At 41.1% G+C, this 18564-nt stretch overlaps 1 protein-coding gene across 1 annotated transcript in view; it reads right to left on the minus strand.

Annotated features, from left to right (window-relative positions):
• xpo4 (exportin 4) overlaps positions 1-18564 on the minus strand; it is a 62140-nt gene that overhangs the window by 38653 nt on the left and 4923 nt on the right. The window contains exons 3-6 of the mRNA XM_022741337.1: positions 13265-13406; positions 12323-12461; positions 10072-10188; positions 9827-9980 (exon numbers count right to left, since the gene is read on the minus strand). Of these exons, the coding sequence (XP_022597058.1) occupies positions 9827-9980; positions 10072-10188; positions 12323-12461; positions 13265-13406 (552 nt within the window). The remainder of the gene's footprint in view (positions 1-9826; positions 9981-10071; positions 10189-12322; positions 12462-13264; positions 13407-18564) is intronic.

Raw genomic sequence — 18564 nt, forward strand, 5'->3', positions numbered from 1 at the left:
TACTTTCTTAATAAATCACTTAACTGTTGGGTGTCAGGAAACAGTGAAAAATGCCCGTCACAATTTCCTAACGCCCTAGATTTTGTTGGTTTGTCTGACCAACAGTCGAAAACTCAAATCTATTCAGTAAAGTAACAAAAGAGAGAGTGGAGAGAAAAACAGGAAAAATAGCAAATCCTCATTATTGACGAGTTGGAATCAGAAGTTGGAATTTGTTTAGCAAGACAGAAAAATAACTTTCAGACACAAAACAGTCGCAGATTGGATCGATTAATGGCTCCAGCTATAATTCAAAGTCCCGTGACATTTATGGCTGCATCTCAACATCAAATGGAAATATTCAAGATATCACCTGCATCTCTACATTTTATCCTGACTTGTTTGGTATCTTTGGAAACTTCAGGATCTTCTTTTCCAATTATAAAGCAGGTCTAGGTTCTATATTAATACTGTGAAACGTAAACGAGGAAGAGCTCAGAGCCTCCTCTCTTCTGATTGGCTGATCGACCTGTTGCTACTAGAGCTCCAGGGAGAAGCCTGAGAGAGGAGATGTAAAACTACATTGTTTTTTTAGGATTGTTTTTGGTTCTTAAAACCACGAATATATCTCCTTATGGATATTAAAACTTCAAAGATAATACAGAAAAGTGTAAAATATAGGACCTTTCAACATACTGCACGGATTATGTCATTGTGTCCTCTCCAGGATATTGGATTCAGGACAGTACTTTAACAACTATTAACTGCTACCACCAACTACTAATACCAGTAATATACCAATAATCACCAGAACCTGCTTTGTGGCTCTGTGTTTCAATATTTGTACCCAGCACTGTTTCCTCCCCTTTTGTTTGCTTGTAAAAAAAAAAAAACAACAACAACAAAAAAAAAAAAAACCAACAAAAAAACCACTGGTTCTCTTTATTTCCCATCATCATATAATAACACACACAGAGCCGTATCACTGCCCTGCGGCTCGGTGACAGCAGGAGGAGGAAACTTCCAGAGGAATGTCCGATCAAAGCCAAACAGCGGCAGAGGCCGGCGAGGTCACGCATTCCTCCGACACCAGCCCACAGTCACTCCCCATGCACACACCCCACCACAACACACCACACCACACTTTTCGGCTCAAAAGTTGGCACCTGTCTAAGGGTCTGTGGGACTGTGTGTGTGTGTGTGTGTGTGTGTGTGTGTGTACATGTGTGTCCGTCCAATGCTTGGCTTTCAGGCCTTGTTAAAAATAGTCGTGGTGGAGCGGAGGACCTCTAACTGAACCTTTCTAAAAAGACAGAATAAGAAAAGGATCGGGGAAAGTAAGGAATGAGCTACAGTATGAGTAAGTTCATGTGGGTTTGTTTTGGTATGCCAGGGTTCAACTATTTGTTATAAAATGTCCTAATTTTATTTTTTCTGGGGTCTGTCTTCCTGCAGTATTCACAAAATTTACCAGATTAAAATGAAAACCTAACCTATCTGGCTTTTACTTTGAAAATCCCTAGATACAAGATAGGATAAAACCTAACATGAGGACAGAGACAGATGGAAATAAGGGAAGAAATAGAGGGGCGGGTGCATATTTGGTCCCACACAAGTGAGACTGATCAAGTCCTACAACCTGCAGACGGAGGGCGTCTCCTCGGGGAGGGACCACCTCGGTGACAGAGGTTGTACAAACCCTCCTAAAGATCATATGACTGAGACAAAACTCACAAGAGACCTCAGGAATGATAACTACACGGCTACTTCAACTGTTTCACACAGCTGGACAGAGATGTAAAATGGGTCTGACAGACTGCGACACCAAGAAGGGGAAGACAGGACGCCTGAAAGTGTCATCGCCATGAACTCACTAAAACACTTAAGAGCAGAATTTAAGGAACTAAAATAACAGTAATTAATATCATTAATATCAATATTAAGTGCACAAAGAACACGTATCATCATCTTTAAGACTCCCAACCTTAATTGGATAACACAAATTAGATTGGAGAATATAAAACATTTTAAGCACTTCAGTGTACGTGGCCTGCTGCGAAAGAACAAACAAGCAATTGTGATAAAAACGCCTTAAAATAGGTGTTTTATCTGATCAACAGTCGACAAAATACTCTATTAACTCTCATAGAAGAATAACACCACCAGAAAATTACTTACACCAAATTCCAAAATATTTACTGTTAAATACACACACTGAAAATGTAAATGGTGTTTCTGTGGCAAGGTAACTATTTGACTTATTCACCAGTTATTACTTTTATGCAGCTTTTATTCGTTTTCACTGGGTTTAAATAAAGATATTCTACATATGTGTTGCATGGCAAAAGAAATTATTGCTGCTTTTTTTCACTTCTCTCTGAACGATCATAAAACATTTAAATACTGTCCTGAAAACAACTCGCATGAACCCAAATGACAGATTAAAAGACTTCTCCTGTGATGCTACTGTAAGTGTTCACTCACTTTAAGTTCAAGCTCTTGAATTCAGAGACGACAAGTGAATTTACAACTTCGACCACGTAACTCGCTCTTTTTAAAAGAAGAAAAAAAAAAGGATGGACTGTGTGTCTGCGAAGTGTGTGTATGTATGTGTGTGTGTGTGTGTGTGTGTGTGTGTGTGTGTGTGTGTGTGTGTGTGTGTGTGTGTGAAGTGTACATGCCTCCAGGATGAGTAATGTACGCAGAGTGACTAGGACATGTGGGCTGTGGTTTGGTGGGTTTTTAAAAGACATCACCTGCTACCATCTCAACCCTTCCAACAGGCTCAAGAATAACTAATGTGACACGTCGACTTTCCACTGGAAAGATAAGACGGACTGACAGATAAACAGACACACAACGAGCACACACAAACACAGCCAACTGACCAGATACACAACCACTGACCACAAGAGTTTTAAATCAAACACAAGTGAAGAGATTCACACATCCCGTGTTCTCACATGCTGCTGCCAAATTTGCAGGCGCACAGACACATAAACACACACTGTAGTGCCTTGATTAACACCAGCCACCAGTCAAATGCCAATAAAACTGCTGCTGGTAGGTTGGTCTGATCCTGATCCAGTCACTTTGGCAGAGAAGCAAACGGCATTTCAAGTTTAATTTCCGGCTCCGCTTCTATTTATGATGAGTTGACCAAAGCAAGACTCCACATCTTCAGTGACAGACACTTAAGACATCCAGTATTTACGGTTTTTGCATGTGAACCTTAGCCCAGGTAGTTTGCACGGACACACAGCTCTCCGCTTCAAAAGAATGAGGGAACATAGCTGCAATAAAAAGCCATCATTCTTCCCCTCATGGGTTGTAATTCAGCATGCGCTGCTATGCATGAACTAACCACATGACTGCAAAACAGCAAACGTGGGCTGAGCCTTTTTCTGAATGTACAAGAGAAGCTGAATTATGTGGGTCAGAAAACCAAAAACAAAATGTCTCAAGGCCAAACATTTTTTTATCTTGTCATTTATGTTGGGTTTTGCTCATTTTGTTAGAACAAGCTAACAAAAGTGAACTATCAATAAATGAATAAATTAATACTGCTGAATTCTTGGTCAGTACCTTCACAGATTTGATTTGTGTCACAAAGGTTATATTAATTAAATTAAGAGTGTGAAGTCTCACTAGCCGTTCTGTGAGGCTGTGCTTGTGCATGCTAACGTGCTCACCATGATGTGTATGTAAACATGCTTATGCTTAGCGGGTGTAATGTTTACCATGTTCACCATCTTAGCGTAGCATGTTAGCATGCCAACATCTCCTCACTAGCACTTAACATTAAATACAGCTGAGACTAACAGGAATGTTGTTAGTTCTGCAGGTATTTGAGCATCAACCAAAGTATTGCATAAACGTTGACCTGACGATGGCATGAGATGAAAGGTCAGGCGCAAAGGAGATCAATAACAAAGGTGATTAAAATTCATCCTCTGAGCATCATGAATGTCAGCACTGAATTTCACGGCACTCTATCTGATAGCTGTCAAGAGATTTCATAAAAACTAAAAACATGTCAACCTCATGGTGACGCTAAAGTAAACATCGGGAGATCACCAAAGTCAGGAGGATTGAATGTCTGAACCGATCCACGACAAGCCATCGTGGTTTTTGAGATATTTCAATCTGGAACAAAGTGGTGGATCGGATAACCAATAGACGTTCACTGTCATCTCCGGAGCCACAGCACGGCCAGGAAGAATCAGACCAGTGTGTTTGCATGTTTTAATTCCTTAACTGCATTGTTTATTTTACGGGGACTATGTGCAACATTCAGACACCTGTGGCTGTTAAGTGAACTGCGTGCTTGCACTCCATAGGCAGGCACAAGTGAGCATCCAGGGCATCAGCTAAAACAGTGATGAGACCTACGCAAGACTGAACGTGATTGACCGGGCATCATGTTGATAGATGAGGTAACTGAAGTTACACTGTTATTATCGTTTGACTGTAAACTATATTTGACTCTCCAGTGCTGGCACAGCCCTAAAGTGTGGAGTTAGGTCTGGCTGCACAAGACTGTAGTTGAGAGGCTCAGCAGTGTCAGCATAGCTACATTTGATGGATGAAATACAATTGGTTAATGAAACTAGACAGAATATTATAAATGAGACGTGTTGCAACATGTCATTATTGACATGAGAGTTTCCAATTAGCAAATCCTTGAAACAGTTAGCTGTTCCTTTCTTTCTTAATCTGTGGGTACGTATAAAGTTTTTGTTTTTCTTCCCTTCCTGGACTTTTTTCTCCTTTTTGGTCTTTTACCTTTCTCCTTTCCCTCTCATACAGAGGAAAGTTCAAAAAGTAATAAATTCAATACCAGTAGACGCCAGGAACAGCCAAAGCAAGGTTTGCAAATGGTTGACTGTTGCAAAGTTTGTGTGATTTGTAATGAATGGGCTCAATCAAATCTAACTCCACTTCACATTTCACATTCCCAGCTCCGCTTTCATCAGCAATTTGCAGACGTCGTGCAAAACACTTCACAGATCAATCCGACAGTATTATCATGACCACCTTAAATAGCCAACAATCAGGCTATCTCAGCAATCTGGGCATTTTGCAGGCCCGAGCGACCTTCATGCTCGAGGATCGTGGATTAGCGAGCTTCTCCTGTATCCTCTATTCATTATGGTTGATCCTCACCGAGGATGGACCCGCTGCACAGGAAGACTGGCTGAGCGTCTGCCAGCGGCCGTGCGAAGAGCGCGGCGCTATGCTAAGGCGCATGGTAGGGTTTAACTGATATATCCTGCCTTAAGTCTCGCCTGCAGCCTCGCCATGTGAAATAACAGTCCAGGAATACCTCCTCAATGACCCACCCCCTCCCTTTCCTTCCCCATTTCCTTCTACTGTTTGGCCCCCATCTGTTTAGACAGCAGTTGTCATTAATTCTGACTCCACTGAGTTAAAGCAATAATATATCAGATATGCTGCTTCGTTCAACAGCAGCTTGTTTCTTCTGAATCTGAAAGCAATAATTTATGGATGAAGGAGGCAAGTTTGTTGTGTGTTAATTTTATCAAATAATACGACATGATAATAAGACATCTAGGAGAAGAAAGGAATAGTTTTTTGCAAATATCTGACTAATTTGCTGCCTTCACTTAAGGTAACCTTTTTTTTTTGTCTGGTTCTTTGTTGCTAAGTGCTCGTTGCTGTGGTGTTTTAACATTCACTGTACTGAAGTAAAATTAAATCCTGTTAGTCACTAAAAAGCTCAGGGGGGGGTTTTAAAAAACCCTGAACTAGATACATTTAAATCAGCAAAGCTATACAGTAGTAAAAATGTACACACAAATACAGAATTTGTCACGGAGGACTAATTTAAATCTAATTTCAGAAGATACATGCATCAGCTGAACGTCCATCAGCGTATTAGCCATGTGTATATACCCTACCACGTGTGTTTAGACAGCAGTAGTTGAAGATTCCCCCGTACAGGTCAGGGCCAAGGCAAACATCCAGCATCAGCTTACACACTCCTAATCCTAACCTTAACCTGAGGGCCAAAATGCCCATAAATTGACCCCTGAACAGCTAATGAGAATGCTGAGCCAGGCTGAGGCAAGTGTTGTACAGTGCACCGACAGTCGTCTCTTCAGCACAAGAATAACCCCTGATGAGGCGACTCGGGGAGGGGGGGGGGGGGTTGACTGTTGGCTGACTGCAGAGGTCTTTGTCTTCTTTTCTTATGACAAACTATAATAGCAGTAAGTCAAGAAAAAAAAAAAGATAGAAACTGTGCCACAAAGGAAGAGCCGGGCAGGAACACCATGCCTTAATTTGAAACAACTTGAGTTTAAGTGAGTTGATAGACCGTGAAATCTACACGTTCCTCTCTAGTGAAGAAAAGAACAGATGGGAGAAAATGGAAATGAGTAATTGCTACAGAACAAAGCTCTACTTGCTTTTATAGCAACACAACTGACAGAGATGAATTTAGAGATTCCCTCGCATACCAGACACATCTAAACAACATAAAAGGATCCAAATACACTGGTTAGTGCAGGATCGCCGAGGCTGCGGGGACGGAGGGTGATCCATCTGTCAGCTCGGACAGACATTTACAGCACCTGACTGCCGCTGCAGCCTCCAGGCCTGACCACAACCCAGGCTCGAGTCAAGCCCGGTGTGGAGTGACACGGTGTCGTACCGACGCCCGGGGAGCGTGCCTCCACCAGATGACACCAGAGCCGAAGGGCCGGGGGTTCAGACGGCGGCGAGGACAGATGACACGCATGCCGCTCGGTTTGTCTGAGGGAGGGAGGCTTTTTAAAAAAGCGTCTTTGAGGAGTGTGTGAGTGTGTGTGTGTGTGTGTGTGTTGGTGTGCGTGAAAGGCAGCCGCTGTCAGCCACGCAATTAAGGAGCGGCCCCTTGATACTCATACTGGCATACGTTCGCATCGCATCACACAGGCGTGTTGTGACACTTGCAGACAGGCGGCCACACTCGTTCTGTCCTCCCAGCGGTCTTCATCAATCTGTTCTCCTTTTCAACAACAGCCCAGACACTTGTAGGCTTCACACACACTCACATGCACGCAGAATTTCAAGGAGAACGCCACTTGATTCGAGAATTTATACGCTATTTCTATGGCCTGGGACTGTCCATTCAACATTTGTGACCTCTCAACAACAGGAAACCAGAGAGCTACAGCTCTATTTGCATGCAGCTAGAACCATGAGGAGATCTTATTGTATCTACAGTTTATCCAGCTGTATTTGCTTCACAGTCATTTAAATTTACTTAATGACCCTCTGAGGGTAACTTCGCACTGCAGTCAGCCACACTTAACAAATTCTTCAAGCTACCTAACCATGAAAAAAAAAGTGTGATTGTATCTAATGTTATGTTTAAGTGCAAGTGTAAAATTTAGTGAAACTAAATGGCTGCATTTATCGAGGGCGATTATAATAACCTCTTCTAGATACGTTGAAGTTTAGTGCAGTTAGTGTAGGTGATGCTGATAAGATCTCCTATCACACTATATGTTATTTATACATATATATTATATATTATATATATATATATATATGTGTGTGTATCATATCTATATACAGATGGGTGACAAATGAAAGGAAAAACCTGAAAAATGAGTGGAGAAACAGGATGACATCGCCCCCTGTCATAAGGCATGAGGGAGTCACTGAAGGGTTTGACGAGTATGAAATGATGTGAATCACATGCTGTGACCTTCACCGTCACCAGCTCTCAACCCAGTGGAACACCTATGGGAGGGAATATCTTTGGAAGGACGGTGTTCTTCCCTCCAGTAGAGTTCCAGGATTGATGCCAAGGTGCGCTGAAGCTGATCTGGTGGCCGGACTCTGTATTGTGGTATTGTAAATTGGTGGCATAGTACATTCTCAACTGAAAAGCCGTTTATACGCATGAATAACCCTGAGGGGAAGGTGTTGTGCTGACAGTCGTATCTTCAGCACAAGAATAACCCTCGATAAGGCGGCTCGGTGGGGGGGGGGGGGGGTCCTCAAGGTCTCTCTCTTCTTAGTACAGAAGAAGCATAAAAGTACAAGTCAAGAAAGAGACAGAAATTAAGACAACAGTGCCACAATGGTGGAGTTCAGAGGCTGGTAGGATCAATGCCAATGTGCACTGAAGCTGATCTGGTGGCCTGTCTGTGTGTTGAGTGGTGGTATGGTACATTTTCAACTGAAAAGCCTTTTATATGTATGAATAACCATGTGGGGAAAGTTTTGTTTTGGCTAATCCAGTGAAATAAACACGTCAGAAATCCAGGTGTGTCATTAAATGAATGTAAAAGTCATAAGTTGGTCCTCAACTGTCCATAATGGTCTAAAACACCCCGAGATGTTAAAGGGAAAGTTGCTTTAGTACGATGTAAATAGTACAGAAACATTAACTGGTGACTTTTACATGACACTGCACTGATGGCTACATACACATACACAACACTAAAACAAAATTAAACTCTTAAACTGTCTAAAAATTGACTGCAAGAGCTAATACACACACACACACACACACACACGCACACGCACACACACACAGTATAAAAGTGCATCTTTGAGCACACGCACATATTGAACTGAGCATACCAGGCATACCAAGGGGAGCCTCAACAAGCCAAGGCGGGGGGTGGCGTGCTGCTGGAATGATACGGGGATGGACACACAGACACCTCTTTGAAAGTGATACATGGCCCTGGGTGGCAGCAAGCGCCACTCCAGATCCGCTCAGACAGGCAGAGAGGATGCCAGGCTGGTTGGGACTTAAGCCGTAATGAGCCTGGAGACACACACACACACAGACACACACACACACACACACAGACACAAGCAGACACACATAGACACACCAAGTGCCTAAGTTCGCTCAACAATGCGGCCAACTGCAAAGATAATATGGATGTGTGCACAAGAGATGAACTACAAAGCAAAAGTGATGGGCAGATATGCATTCCTGGGTCTCACATATTTGTAGAGCCATACATACATGCGCACACACAGACACACACACACAGCATTATAGACTATACAGATCATCTTCTTCTAACCTGACACTGTCAACTCTGCCAATTTTCCAAAGTGCGAAAGACGATCACTCCTCTTTACGTCTCATATCTTTTTTATCGCCAATCACCAATTTCACAAACAATCATCTTCACAATTTGGGTCTTTGTTTTTGTACTTTTGCGCCATCAACATTGGTAGATGCCTTACAACCCAGGATGCTTTATAGGGCAAAAAACAACAGGTGGGATGATCAGATAAAGTATAAACAAATGCAATTTTAACCATATCATCTAGAGCTTTTCACCTCAATGACCCTGAAACTGACACCAATTAGACCACAGACCCCTAAGACCAAAATAGTCATACATCCTGTCATTGTGATAGTTATGGATGGAATTATAGTGAAAATAAATCATTCCCCTTTTTACTAGGGACCCCCAGGAACTCCATCACCCTTCTTTCAGAACAACTGCTCTTTTTTTATAACTTAATTTTGTGTACACTATCTATCAAGATGGAGGTGTCTGGTAACAGGTTAACTTCCAAATATGTTGTTTGGTTAAAATAGTTAAACTAAGCTGATCATTAAACAGCTTTTGTTGCTTCCCAAACTGGATTCTGTAGGAAAAATGGGTGTAGTAATGTCATGGCGGCAGATGTGATATAAGACCAGTGCACTTAATGTGTAGTAACGTGAGTAACAGGGACTGACCTGTATTTCCTGGCAGGAATTATCCAATCATGTGTCAAGATTTAGAAACTGTCACATTTATGATCCTGACCTTTCCAGGCCAGGTGTAATATCCTGCCCCTGACAAAGAAAGGATATGATTGGGTGGCAGGAAGTTCCAGCTGAGGACCTGGTTGGCCAGAGCCAGGTAGCGCTGAAAGACTGACGACATCTGGGCGTTGAGGTTCTCGCGGCGGCTGAACTCCTGCAGCACCTCCATGGTCAACATGAAGATCTGACGCAGGCCCTCCTCCTGGAAGCGAGGAAGGGATGATAGATCAGTGTGTTCCCTTCTTTAACAACTTCACTGTTACACAGAATAGGAGATGAGGTGGGGAACAAACCTGGAACAGACGCTTGCAGCTGCCGTGAAACTCCATGCTGAGGCCGATGCTGCTGGTCTTACTGGAGCTGGAGAACTCACTGAGTAGAGCGGTGAGGATGGAGCAGGCCAGTGTTTGCTGCAGCAGACAGAAGGTTGTGTGATCGCAGAGGTCAAAGGTCATACAAGATAGTCAGCTAGAAGTTATTGCTGAGGTCAAACTTGAGCAAGCAGGGAGAGTGAATGTGCAAACAAACTAAGATTGTGTCCCAATCCCAGCATAAAAATTAGATCTAAGTAAGTTAAATAAATAAATAAATGGTATACTATTACAGTATACTGAAAAAAGTTAGTGCGCAGCTTGGATTTTGAGTGTGCTGTTGACGGACACTAGTGTCCCACAATGCAATGCACAAAGGAAATGGAACAGCTGCAAAACATTAAAACAAGTGGTGGTTGGTGGTTAGACGGCTAAGAAAACAAAAAATGAAATCTCTGGGAAAACATTTTGTTTTCTCTCTGTGAAGATCACTTGGCTGTGGCAATCTGAAGTCACAGTCTGGAGTCCTACAGTGCACATACTGCGTGAGTCTATATTATTAGTATGCAGTATAGTACACAATATATTACTACTCTAGTGGAGACACCCCTACCATGTGCAAAAATATCAACTATTACAACCGACTCCTCGATAAACTGTCCGTCACTTGAACTCACTTTATAAATACGTTCATCAGGCAAAAACCTAAAAGTTGTGTTTATAATTTGAGTTTAAGTGATGAACATTGTGCAGGACTCTTTGGTTTTCTTGTCAAGTTTAGAGTTTTTATTCTTAAGCACCTTCCACTTATGGAGTGTAAGAACTTTGTAAATATTACAACTTGGACTAATCGATTAATCCACTGATCGTTTCAGCAATTCTTTCTTTTAATCATCAGGCAGAAGAAAACACATCAAACCTTATTTTACATATAGTTTCTAATTGTAATTGCATTTTGCCTTTCATGGTTCAGATTCTGTCAGATTCAGTCCTGTCTGGTTTTGTGCATCTGCAATTAAAATTAAAGTTTCAGCACTTTCTTGTTTGGGGTTTGCTTTGGATAACAAATGAAATAGTGCCACCTACTGGACAAAGAGGAGATCTCCAGTTGTTTTATAATACAGAGCAGCACGGAGACAAAGTCAAGCCAACATACTTTTACAGATGGGAGACAAATATTTTTCCCACACACAGCACATCTCACATATTCTTTCGCAATTTTTGCTTCTTGGCTTAATCGCGTTTCCATAAAATCACTTGGACAGTTTATACAACAGCCACAAACATACTGTCATAAAAATGCACTTTGACGACATCTTATACACAAAATTAACTTCAGTGCATGAGGGAAGAGAAAACAGCCACTTTCAAGATTTTACTTTCTTCTAACCACAGGAACACGCCTGGAGCTTCTATCCCAGCTCGGCCTTTGTGCCATTTTTTTATTTTCAGACTGAGCTCTCTGTAATCTGAGCCAGATCCAATGCAGGAAGTCTGTAACCAGGGCACAAATGTGGTCCATCAAGGCACAAACACAATAAACATGATCAAAGCTTAAACCCAGTTTTGCTAACAATGCATTCATCTAATGCTTTAAACGTGTCGGGAAACACACTCTGTTGTTTATGTTAATGTCCTCTCTGAGTGTGAGAACAGGTCTGAACACAGAGTCAAATCTCATTATCAAGCCTTATTATTTGCATCAACCTCCAACTTTCTGGATCTAAACGTGTGGTGTTTGACACAGCGGCAATCAGTGAGTATTGACAGCTTAATCATTTCACAAGATAATTTATAGGAGGCAAAAGCAGAGATAGTTCACAAAATAGTTGCATGTCGTCTAGAACCATGTGCTCTCTTTTTTTAGGAGGTTTTTCTGAAACACTTTAGATTAAAAAAAAAGGAACTATTGTATTTACTTGGTTAAATTTTACATTTTCAGACTAATGCCACATTTTGGAAAGCTGCCTAGAAGTCACCAGCACACACCTATTTACTGATTTAACATCAAAATGACTCACTGGAGAAACTGTAAATCCTCAAAGCCATAAGGATCAATTTGCCTTTTCTCTCAGTTTCACATACATCTATATAAAAAGGTGTGGAAAATATTTATATGATTTAATAATGTGTCTTGCACCATAAAATCATATCAACTCATTTAAAAAAAAAGAAAACATTATGTACTGTAAAATATGAATCACTAAAAGCGATTCAGGGACGTCTTTCTCACCACTGTGGGGTTCCCGCTGCTTATGAGCTGGCCGACCTCGTGAAAGATGCTTTTGCAGTTGATGGATTTGTCCAGAGAGCCTCTCTTCACGATGACCGCCACGGCCAACAGGATCTGCTCACGGACATACTTCTGCAGGCTGAGGGGAAACAGGGAAGCGATCGATCGTTTAATTGAAGCAGAGAAACTTACAGTGGATGTGACGGAGATTGTCTGAGGTGAACCGAACAATGACGACTGCAGAGACTGAGAACAGTAAGAAAAACGAAGCGAAAGAGGAGTTTTGTGTGCGAGGGTGCAATCACAGCTGCAGCCTGTTTTCTTTGGCGCTTCTAGCTTGTTTGCTGAAGAGAGTTTTGGTAACCAGGTCAGAGACTTCTGTGGATTACAGTCTCCGTAACCTGTGCTCTTCTCCTCTGCTGTTTACACCAGTGGACACATGAGGAAACAGCTGAATATGAGCATCAGATTGAATTTTTATGAATGCTTGGCTTTCCATGTATGAGGAAGTGCAGAGTATCAGACGCCACCGTCCAACTCATTCTGCACATAAAAGCTTAGATTATTGGAAGGAAAAGGAGAAAATTCCAGGCATCTTTTTTAGTTCAAACAGCATCAATATTATCTGCACAAACAAATTAACCGCTGCTCATGCATGTGATCCAACGCAGATTTACATTTTTCACATTTTCAATATCGAGCTAATTCATGTATTCAGCTCATTAAAAAGCCCATAATATATCTGTGGGATTTGAAAGGTTTGTTGATGAATATTAATAGCTCTTGAATTACTGCACAGTTTCCTCTGCTTTAGACTTATGTAACAGGAGATGAGGTCTATTTATGGTCTTGCCAATCTCACCACTCACCAATGAAAGTCAATAAAGGTCATACATACTACACAGGTTTCATCATGCCTCTCTTTATGTCTTTCTTTCTTACTTGGGTCTCTGTAAGACGTAGGTGAGAAGGAATGCCCGGAGCGACTCGATGCTGGTCTTCTCCAGCAGGATCCACTCCCGCACGACGGCCTCCATGATGGCTGTGGCTGCCTGGAACAGCACATAGTCCACCTTACTGGTCTCTGGAGACGTAAAGGGAGACAAGATAAATATATTGCAGGAGAAAAATACAGCAGGATAAAGCCAGATGTATATATTGTAAATAAAAGGCATTTACATACTTTGTATTAACCCCAATTCCCTGATAACGAGAGTTTGGTTGTTGAGTTTAGGGATGGGAATTTTTAACCAACTGGTCATCTGTTGTCTGACCAACAGATATTTAGTTCACCGTCATGTCAGACAAAGGAAAGCATCAAATTCTCAAATTTGAGGAGCCGGAACGGAAACAGAGATTTATCAGGATTTTTGCTTGAAAAATGATGATAAATCAATTATCAAAAGCAGTTTAATTTTCCAGCAATCAGTCCAAGCAATCGATTAATCGACAAATGTTTTGATTTGTGATAGGTTACCTTGTGAAAAAGTGTAGCAATTTAAAAGCTCTATTTCTTGAGGTATTAGTTGTAACAAAATATCTGCTGCTCTGTGATCTTTCCGACTGATGCTCGCAATCAAAACATAAAGCAAAAAGCTGCACCTCAGAGTTACGCTATAGATGAAGAGTATTAAACTGAATTCAGCTTAAATCTGATAAGGACCTAAATGTGAGTAACACAAAACCCGTGAAGGATTTTATATGGTTTTTAATGGTCGGAATAAGACAAGGCAACTTTATTTATGTAGCACATTTCATTACCATGAAAGTAACATACACTCAATTGTCAGTTTATTAGGGACACTTTTGCTAAAACCAATGCAAGTCTTATACACCAGTCCTGTGGTGAATGCTCCTTCATGAAGGTATAATTATCGTTTTTGTTTGAACTGTTTTAGAGAGGTTCATTGCAGAACTAAAGACTATGATAAATCAATGAATAGTTATGCCCATTTTTAAACATTCAAAGCATTTGATTGTTCGCAGCTTCTCCAGATGTGAGGATTTCCACTTTGCTCTTTATTGCCAACTACACAGAAGAAACCTAAACTCCCTTCAGATCACAATAGGAAGTGATCATTTGCCTGTGGGGGTGGCAGGACATTAAAAAGGTTTCCACAGCAGAAGATTTGTTACGATCGTAACATCAGTGGCTGAAGCCCAGATTGATGGACACACTTGAATCAAAGTGAAATTAAAACCCTTTTCTCCCTTTAAACAACAACTGGCGCGTTGCCCTCGACCATTACCATAAAGGACCAACTCTACTACTGCTCTGTACAAAAAAACAGCATGTTTGTTCAGACAGTCTTTCTTGGGTAAGTTAAATGTTTATAAAATACAAAAACATGTAAGTTCAAATAAGTGATGCAGGTTCATCGATTAAGTAATAGTTACCTAGGATGTGCTTGCAGAATGGCAAAAGGGATTTGGACTTCGCTGAAGAGAAGAAATACGTGTTTCAGCATGCTGCATCTGTTCTGTGCTGACCATGGACGGCGGTCGCCTGTAAAAAACAAAACAAAATTTGTCATTTAAATGAGACTTAAATTTTTGGGTGCGGATACGAGAATGGAGTTATGTTCACTAGGTGGGTGGGCGTGACTCCCTCTGTTTGTAGCTATTTGCTTTGTTGCTAGTATATGTACTATACGCACAATTAGTTTCAGTGGGTGGTGCTATCGATAAACAATAGTTGCCGCTTAGTAAAAATGGTACTTATTAAAGGTCAGGTGTAGTGCAGCAAAGTATAGTATTGAGTTATAAACACAATAACTCCGCCTATAATGAAGCTCACTCATTATCAATTGAAACCACTAGATCGTATATCTAATGAATACTGCGCACTGAGAGTGAGTGTGAGTACCGACCAATCGAGTAACACTAGTGATACACGGAGATACCCCACAAGCTAGCATGGAACCATGAGAGCATCGCCAATCATACAGCACTCACTCCCTCCATCAGACTAACTTACAAAGAGATACATACAGAAGCTCAGCTCTTCTAAATATATATGATTACTATGATTTTAAAACTAAGACATTCATTACGATGTCGTTTATTGATGGCGTATCAGCGGATGATAACAGCTCGGCAGAAAGTCAGCATTCCCAGGCTTGATTGCAAAGCAACTCTCTGCAGGTGAGGCAGACAGAGGAAAGAAAGAGACCCTTTTATCTGAGAGGCACCACCACCACCACACCGCACAGACAAACACACGCACCAGACACACCAGCCACACACACGCCCCCCCACCACAGACACACAGAACAACACACACACACACACACAACACACACACACACACTATGATGAAGTGGCAGACACACACACACGCAAGACTATACCAAAAATAAGGATTCTAATATGATTTATATATATACTATAATATAAAACTGATATGCAATAATTTAGCTTGATGACAAACATGTTAAAGCTGCGCTGATGGAGAGTGGAAAGAATTACTGTGTGTGATGGTGAAAAGTGTTGAACAACGCTGATGTAGGATTATTTTCTGACTCTGAAGCTTCTGACTTCACAGCTGCATTGTTTCTGCTATTTATTTATAAGACAGCCTTCACCAACGGGGTACAGCTTTACTGTTTTTGGTTCAGGTCTCATCCTCTCATCACTGTCATTCTCAGTCACAGCAGGCAGCGTTTTCAGGGCATAACAGTATGTTAAACCCACTCTAGACGCATTGTCCAGCACCATAAAAACAACCACACATGTTAGGACTAGGCTGGTGAACATAGTGGATCATTTAGGGCAGCCTCAAGGAGCCAGGCTCAACATCTCACTCTCCCTCCCTATATATTTTTGTTGACAGTGACCCGCTGACAAAGCTAACAGATGTATATAGGACAGCATGAGAGTCGTATGTTATTCAGCACAATGATGAGCCAAACACAAGCCACAAGCTCCAGTGATACTGAGTTGTTTCTGCTCTGCTCTCGATGCTCGTGATTGGTGATAACCATGAACTTGAGTCTTGTTGTAACATCTCTATATGATGTTCTCATATAATATCCAGGACACGTGATACTTTGGAGTTGGAGTGTGGATGAGTTGAAATTTATAAATCGCATGCTCTCCGTACGCTTCGCTCTTCGGGTCAACTTTAAATGGGACATATATTATATATAATGTAGAAAGTGGTGGCAGCCTTCAAAGAATAGCTTCTCACGCTTATCGGTCTATATGGTTTACAATGTCAAGACATAATATCACTGTGCATTATAATATAATGCGGATTCATGCCAGTGATGGTCACGTGGTCAGTCGCGAGTGAGAGAGTGTGTGTGAGAGTGAGTTAGTGAGAGAGATATCGATCCCACCTTGTAGTTGATAAAACATGTTGCTAAACGAGGAGAGAGTTAATGTCGGTCATATAACAGCAGGGTTAAAATGTATGGGGAAATCTATATTGGTTTGCTGTCTAGCATGTTCGCACCAATGAACTGTGGAAAAAAAACAATGAAGTAAGACTGGAACTTGTAAAAACTAATTTTTAAAGAGAACTAATCTGACTTAATTATAAGGGCATGTAACAGTTCCAAGTTCACAATTTGAGTATGTAATGTAGAGGCAAATTGTAAAGGTTATGTTCATGCATGTGCTGACATTTGACACTTTCAATGTATTGATTAATATTCAACTTTCTGGGGTCTAGGGCAGCCCGAGTGAGTAAGACGGCAAAATGATAAACCGCATGAGTGGGCATACCGAGTCGACGGCACGATTCTAGCTGGAACCCTTAATGTTGCAAACCAAATTCTCCTCTTTTTCCCCACATTTCGCTGTCCGTCTCTATACACCTCAGTCTGATGAAAAAAAATGGCAGAAAATAACAGAAAAAAAAAATATATATATATATATATATATATATATATATATAACCCATACATGACAAGAAAAAAAAAGCTCACCCAGAACAACATCTGAGATGTTTAAATCTGAGCCATTTTGATGACAGAATAATAATGAAACACACAAAAATATGAGCAGACAGACATGCACCATGCAAAAAACACAAATCTGGCATCCCAGGGTCTCAGTTTCACTGAAACGCGCACATCCATACATTTTCAATCTTGACCATCATGGGTAAAAAGGGGGCCAAGTCTCCACCTTCTCAGTACAAAATGCAATACCAGTTTATACTGTGATGTCAGTGTTTTTTGACCAAAGTCAAAATTGAACTCTTGTTTACATGGCAACCCTTTCCACTGTTCCATATGCCTACAATAATACAGCAACCAAGGATGATTCGTCCTTCTAATTAGTCTGTTTTAGAGTCTGAGGAGTTCAGAAAAAAAGATTAAGTCTAGAAAAAAAGTCCAAGATTTTGTGTAGCAGAAAGATAATGTGGGTTATGTTTTGGCTGTTTGGCTTTTTCCGATATCCTCACTCATTCCGCGGTCGCGACCCTCAGGTTTACCTGTGTGTCCAACAGTTGGGAACCCTCTCTAGTCTTCTACAGTTCCTACATTCCTGCTTTAATTAGAAATATCTGTATATTATCCATTATTGTAAAGAAACACTTTTTCAAAACAAGATGTAATTCAGGGGGTTATACAAATGTTTCAGAGTAAGCTACCTAATTAAACCCTGTAAGTCTTAAAAATGCTACAATTTAGAAAGACAATAATATTCGTATATTAATGGAAGCATCTTCTTATGTAACTCACACTGATCTGCACCTCGTTGGTGTGCGCATTTTCATTTTAGAAGTGGCTCTGTCCAGAACTGTTTACATAGAAAAACCCTGCGGTGGTTTTTAATCTGGTAGAATCAACATGGTTTCTGCATTTGGGACAAGTGTCCAGCTCATAAGAAAGTTTGCTGATATTCACCAGTAATTCCATTTATATTTATGTTGGGCCATATGACACTACAACATCACAAGTTTGGGAGGAGGAGATTTGGTTCTACCAGACGTTTGGCTATATATGATCGGAACTGGGCATTCAGGTTTATGAAGCAGCGAGAATGGTGCACGGTGATGGTGTGAACTGAGGTCCATGTAACACATCATCCACACACACACACACACAACAATACTCATGGAGTTACTAATACTAAGAGCGTGACTATTATAATTGTATCAGAACAAAAAGAAGAAATCAATGAAAGCAGCTAAACATGAAATTGAATGTGGCAGATCTGGTCCACTATTAACACAATCCGGATGACGTCTTCCCTGCATTCGCCGTTTGACGCCAATTCCTCCCTGTGAA

The sequence above is a fragment of the Seriola dumerili genome, unplaced genomic scaffold (genome assembly GCF_002260705.1).
Source record: "Seriola dumerili isolate Sdu_G_001 unplaced genomic scaffold, Sdu_1.0 BDQW01000052.1, whole genome shotgun sequence".
Classification (NCBI taxonomy): Eukaryota; Metazoa; Chordata; class Actinopteri; order Carangiformes; family Carangidae; genus Seriola; species Seriola dumerili.